Raw genomic sequence first — 6,818 nt, forward strand, 5'->3', positions numbered from 1 at the left:
GGAGACTTTCCCTTTGTGTTTTTAGTGGATAATTCAGGCTTTGCAATGATAATAAATTTTAACTAAAAGGAAATCCAATTGCTGAGGATTCCCCTCCCCCTCCCAATAAAGCAGACTATCTCAACAGGCTTTATAACAAACAATGAGGACTTTATTTTTACCATACAGGTGCTATAAAAGTAATTTGGCACAGCTGTTAAATACACTTGGACAATGAGGAAGCTCGGTTGGTAGTGCAGGAACTGCCAGGCTGCTGAAAGGCACTCATTCTATTTTCTAGTAAATTCATAATGTGCAGGTCAGACTGAACATAAATAACTCAACACAACAAAAGGTGATGATTTGGAAACAGGAATGTTACCATTAGTGACAATGACTGGTCGTTCTCCTTTCACTCAAATAGCAGGACTGCTTCCGAAGGTGAAGCTGACTACTATAAAATAAAGATATGGAGAGGAAAAGGTGAAAGAAACTACTAGTGCATAGTTCTCAGGATTTAGCAAGGGACTCCTACCCTGCGCTCTGCGCCACTTTTTTTTTTTTAACCTGCCAACAGAGGCTGCTGCAGCCAGAGGTTGACTCAGGTATTTGTCATGTGTCTGTCACTTGGACACAATGGATGCTTTAAAAAAATTCCACTAGTGAAAAGAATCTGCTTGCTGCGGCAGTCATCAAGAACCAGCATACATATCCTTATACACACCTTATGTATGTATAACCTTTTATACACACAAGTACGCTCGTTAACCTCAAGCCTGTCATGGACTGGGGCAGGGGTGGGCAAAATGTGGCCCAGGGGCCGGATGTGGCCCACCAGGCCATTCTATCTGGCCTGTGGGGCCCCTAAAAAATTTAGAAAATTAATATTTATCTGCCCCTGGCTGCCTATCATGCAGCCCTCGATGGCTTGCCAAAACTCAGTAAGTGGCCCTCTGCCCAAAATAATTGCCCACCCCTGGACTGGGGTCATATTCTCTACCTTTAGAATACAGAATTTCCCTGGAACTGATAGAATATTTTAAATCTTTGTATGAGAGAGAAAGATTTTTGAGGCATACTGGGTGCATCTACATGTGATGATTTAAGGTAAATTAGCCATTTTAAGGCACATTAAGAGCACAGATCTACATGTGTTTTCCCTGAATGCACCTTAAAAATGGTGCATTTAGGCTAATTGTGCCTAAATTTAATACCTGCATAAAGCAAGTATCAAATTTAGGCGTGATTAGTTAAGGTGCCTTAACCCACATGTAGACGTCGTAAGCTACCTTAACGCTATGTGACTGAGCAGGCCAGAGCCGAGCCTGTGGGGCCCCATGCTTCCACTGGGTGATGCTAAGACTAAGTGGTGGGTGCTGTTCTGCAAGTGCAGATACAGGAGCAGCGGTTCTGGCAGCCCCACATGCCTCTCCCTTGGGGTGGATTTGCTGGCCTGGCAATGCAGTCCTGCAGGGGCGGGATGCTTCACTGCACATCTGAGATTCAGGTGCCCTTAGAAGTCTGCACTGGTGCTCCCTCCCAAAACAGCAGGCCAGCTGGGACTGCATCTGCTGACCCTAGTCGGGGGCTCAGCCTTGGATCAGGGAGGCCAAAGAGAGACACGAGCCCCCAGTGCTTGCAGAATAGCACCTATCGCTTCTTCATCTTGGGTGCACCTGGTGGCAGTGTGAGGCCCCACTGGTTTGGCTCCAGCCCACTGTTGTGCAGTGAGAAGAGTTCACAAAAGCTTGTGCTCTTTACATATATCTTAGTCTATAAGGTACATATCTACTTTACCTTCTTCAAAGAGAAGATACGCAGGTCTGTTCTCTCTTAAATGAATACAAATCATTCCTGTTAATCATGAAGGAATTTTCGTATGTGAAGTTGAGGAATTTGCATGTATGTATTGAAGGAAGATAAAACCCACTAAATATTTGAAGAAAACAGCCTGAGAGCTCACTGGAGAGTAAACTCTCAGAACAATAATGAAACGTAAAACTCCTAAATTCTTTGCATCCACACAAATTTAGCTGTAGGTGCAAGACTGCACGCGGTGTCTAAGAGTGGCAGCACTGGTGCCTTGCATGATCATGGCTGATTTCTAGGCTTAAAACACCTTCATCGAGTCCAAGTAAGAGACTTAAAGCTCCTCCTCAGGCCTCCTCCTCATGCATTAGGGTCCACTCACATTGCCCTGAAACTGAAAAACATTGGCACTAATGTTTCTTTTAAGCTGTGACAGTATGGTAGTACTTAGCGGGGCTAAATGGCATGCTGGCATCTGAGGAGGCTTTGGGCATGGTGGAATGGGGCTTAGTACAGGAGATTTTGGGGATAACAGGGGACACAGTGGAGCCAGGGGGCATCTGAGGTGACAAGAGCAATGCATAAAAGGGCAATGAGGGGCACTTTGGGGCCATGGTAGGGTGTCTGGAAGACTCCTTTGTGGGTGCAGTGAACAGTTCTGTCCATGGCAAGGTTGTGGGGTAACAGCTGCACCCCCCCCACCCTGGCACTAAATGCCTGCCTCACCCTGGAGCTGGCAGTCAGGCCTTTCAAGCCCAGTTACATTTGTTTTGCTTGGATCTTAAACTGAATACTATAGACCTAAACCCGTGGCATATTAGAAAAGCTTCTAGTTTCTTTTAATTGGAGAAAACTATGCATTGTGTTATGGGATGATGCACCACACCATGTGCACCCCCTTTTTCAAAACCCTAGATCCACCACACTAGCACATCGTAGGGTTGTATTTGCTGTGTTAGCCACCAGAAGTAGAAATCTGTGTGGACAATCACTCAGCAGTGGCAATGCACCATGCAGTAGCTGTGGTTCCTCGGGACCTATGGCACACCCTCCTCTCCCACTGATGCAAACCTGTCTGCCTGAGATTCTTACTTGTGAGGGAAGTTAGTAGAGATTGAGGCTAATGTTCATGCTCCTTCTACTTTTGCTATGGCAGTTGTTAGGAGGAGCCACAGGAGACTGCTATTCAAAAAGATTTGGATCTTGTGCATGTGAGGGGCATGTGCACTCCAGAGTAGGGCCTGTGAAACCCACATATCTCAAAGAACACAGCCACTATAAGCAATATTGCTGCTCTTTCTTGGCTCCCAGCACATTGACTCACACCACTGGACCACACTTTTCTCTTTTGGGTCTTGTGTCTTCTCATTTTCCCCTTCTTTTCTGTCCCTTCCCCTCAGGTGCTCCACATCATGACAGTATTGTCTCCAGCAAGGCAGGCTGGATGTGAGCCTGCATGGAAGTCATCAGGGTCTCTCTCTCAGACTAAAACTGAATAGCGTGTCTGTGCAGCAGCCCCAGACTGCCAACTAGAAAGCTCAGCACCCCAATTTGAATATCCAGGTGGTGGCATCCTAACTTGCTGTCATGCCTTTAGATTAGACCAGAGCTTTACAGATCTCATTGTGAAGATACAAAGACCATAAACATATTTAACAACTGCCTCGGTTAGACAAATGAGCCTAATTTGCATAAAATGAACTTTTCCAGCCAGGAGAACTTACACTACGCTCCAGCTCTCCTGTACAATATGAATTTTCATTTCTACCTGGGAGAATTTTTACTATCTTTGCATTCTCCTTTGCTTGAGGAATGGTGCGTGAGCCCGAAAGCTTGCAAATAAAGACATTTTTTTTGTAACTGTCTAGTTGCTGTAATAACAGTTTGCCTCTACCACACTGACTGCTTCTGGTATAAATGGGCATGACAGGCAGAGAAATGATTTTGCTGCCACACGGAAGCTACTAAATTTCTCCCTGCCCTTTTATGTTATGCCCTGCTTCCTGGCTAGTACTAGTTACAGTAGGAAAAGCAATGGTTTAATTTAGGGAATGTTCATATTTACAGATAATAAATGTCAAGTTGTGTTATTGCCTTTTCACTCTAGGAGGATTAGCTAAAGCCGTTAATCCCTCAAGATTCCACACGCATCAATTTAGTGGATTATTCACCCAGTAGATGGCTTTAGTATTGTTCACTGCAGTTTTGTGTTGGTTAAACTGATCAGCGTCAAATGAACATCTGTCATAAACAAAAGTTTATTACCGTCAAAGAGATTTGTGTGCAACTTGACAAATGTGAAGATGTTGTAATGATACAAAACGGCACTTCTAGACGCTTGCTTAGAGAATGTTATTGTTTTTTTGGATAATTTAAATATCTTAAGCTACATGGATTTGTTAAAGCATATTTGTTGTACCCAATTCTGTTGTTTGAGCATGTCTTGTATTGTATCAGACACTTATTAATAATATCATTTTCCAATGCATAAGTCCTTTTACTTGGGACGTCTAGCCCTGCCTTATTATTCAACTATATTAGGACATTTGGACCAGGAATCTTGCCACTTTCTAAAATATTACAGTGATAGTAGTCCCATTTAATGTTTCATATGCCTTGCTGTCTCCATTCTGCCATCTAGATGTATTACATTTTCCATTTTATGATCTTCCATTCCTTCAAACTGTCCTTTATTACCAAAAGTTTCACATCATAGTTTGAAAAGTAGAACACTAAATTATCTGCTATATCACTGAAGATGCGTTAACTACTAAATGGTAATTGTATTCAAGAGCGATGCTTTATCTAAAATGCCAGACATGATATTGTAAGTTTACTTTTCTTTGTAGATGCTTGTTCACTTCTTTGGCTTCTTTTTAAATGTCTTGTTGTACAAACTGTAGAATAATTATTCTTTGTGTTTTCCCTGTGAGACTACAGCGGGTAACTGAAATATGCAGAAAAATAAATAAATAAGAAATTATGCCACCTTTTAAAAAAAAAAATCTTCTGAAATCTCATCTTGAGAAAATACTTTTTTCCACTGCCTAGGAGATTCAACCCATGAAATTGATGTATAATTCACTTGGACTAAATTTACATTTGTAATATACTGACTAAAGATACACTCGTAGCACTCTGAAAGGAGAGAAATTTGTGCAGCAAAAATGTCTATTATGCAAATATAGCCAGGGCCGTCTGAGTGGAAATAGAATGCTTAGGCCACGGCCCGAGCAGATGATTGTGCAATAGTGGAAGAATTTTGCTCAATGTTAAAGAGGCTTATTTTGTTTTGATCAAATGTGGACAGATTTAAGGAAAAAAGTAATCTGCTGTTGCTGGCAAATGTTCTGTGCAAAATGCAATATTCACATATAAATGAGAATATTCAATGAAGCATATCTGTAACAGTTTCTTTTGTCTTCATTTGTCCAGGTGAGATTCCAAACAGAAGCTACCACTTCTTTGTACTGAAGATGCTGGTGGATACAGAGAAAGGGAGATTAACAGTTTGGCCTTTTCACAAGCATAAGAGTAGAGATTGCTGAAAATGTTTTTCTGACACCAAGTTTTTTGGTAAAATCACATCATGCAGAATAATCTCATTTTTTTCACTTTTACAAGCTGTCATCTTCCTCTCATATAGTCTTTCCCCCTCACACATTTGACTTCCTTACTCCTTTCTTAGATTGTTTTATATGTCTACTTACTACCCCTGCAAAATACTACTGTTTTGATTTCGGTACTTGGGCTATGCCCTTAGGACTCCTTTGAATGCTATAAATTGCTACACAACTGTTCAGGCACAGAAGAATCAGTCCTTTATATCCTTTGCAGTTGAGGAAGATTTCTTCAGCAAAGGAGTTATTAAATCCAGCGTAAGATTTAACAGGCTGATATGATAATCCAAGGAGAGATTCACTATCCTTTGAATAATTGGTGTCATGAGATTTAAATGCTCCCTTAGCAGCAACATAGGTATTGGATGCAGCACATGTTGTCACTCTGAAGTAATGTATCATGTCTACTATGTCAGATGTAGAAACCTTATTAAAGCTACTCCAAAGTCCCTGGTTGGCAAGCTAAGGAAGTCAAAGACAGGGAGAGTAACTGAAAAGTTGTCTCAAATGTACAGTTTGCTCTCTGTGTCTGAAGTGTATTCAATAAATAATCAAAGATATTATTGCAAATGTCCATACAAGGGACTAAAATGATTACTCATTGATTTTTCCACCTAGTTTAAAAGATTAGCATTCTCAAAAAAGGATTGCATGGAAGTGCCTATCTCTAGTAATGGGACTAAATAAATAAGACACTTTGTTACAACAGGAACATCATGCCATGTTACCATGTGTAGCTTCCATTTCTCAAAATATTTCTGTTGTGCAAAATGCTGTTTGGATTTAAAGTGTTTAATATTAATTTTAATGCCTTCATAGAAAGCACCAGGAGAAGTGGTGGTGATGCTGTATCACAGCACAATCAATTGATCTAGCTCATCTGTAATACAACATAGCTCTTCAACATGTGTTTGCATGATGTGCAACAAGATACAGGAATCAGAAATCAATTAACTCAGTCAGGTAAGGCTTAAGAGCTACATAAGACAAAACATTATGGAAAACAGCATGAATGACATAAATGGGGCAGCTGAACTGAAAAAGGTACCTAAGCCCTGAAAAGCAGAAACAGAGAACTCAGCATATGGCTCTTGATACGTGCTAAAGCAGAGATACATAGTGTTAGATTAAAATAATCAAACAGCTCTAAAATTAGGAAAACAATCCATAGCGTAGTTTTTGCTTTAGAAAACATCATGCTAGTAGAGTACTTGAAAAGATGAAAATAAGTCTTCTGTCCAAAACTCAGAGACATTTGACAGGCCACTTTTTATCCCAATAGCCTAGTGATTAGGGCACTTGTCCAGGCAGCAGGAAGCCCCAGTCATTGGTTTCCTTTGCTCAGAGATGGTTTAAACTTGTGTCTCTTGCTTCCAGCAAGCCCAGTGGTCTAGCCATCAGGCCACAAGT

General features: G+C 41.1%; 1 protein-coding gene across 12 annotated transcripts in view; it reads left to right on the forward strand.

Moving 5' to 3' along the window:
- Positions 1–6,001, forward strand: part of FAM173B (family with sequence similarity 173 member B) — a 28,865-nt gene extending 22,864 nt beyond the window's left edge. For 9 of the 12 annotated variants that reach the window (XM_025205542.1, XM_025205559.1, XM_025205505.1 and 6 more), the window contains one exon: positions 5,224–5,999. In XM_025205542.1, the coding sequence (XP_025061327.1) occupies positions 5,224–5,336 (113 nt within the window). In that variant the 3' untranslated portion in view covers positions 5,337–5,999. Of the gene's footprint in view, positions 1–5,223 lie in introns of all 12 variants that reach the window. The other 3 variants (XM_006015681.3, XM_025205572.1, XM_025205570.1) reach the window with 3 other exon arrangements.
- The last annotated feature ends 817 nt before the right edge of the window (positions 6,002–6,818 follow it).

Source organism: Alligator sinensis, unplaced genomic scaffold (assembly GCF_000455745.1).
Source record: "Alligator sinensis unplaced genomic scaffold, ASM45574v1 scaffold126_1, whole genome shotgun sequence".
NCBI lineage: Eukaryota > Metazoa > Chordata > Crocodylia > Alligatoridae > Alligator > Alligator sinensis.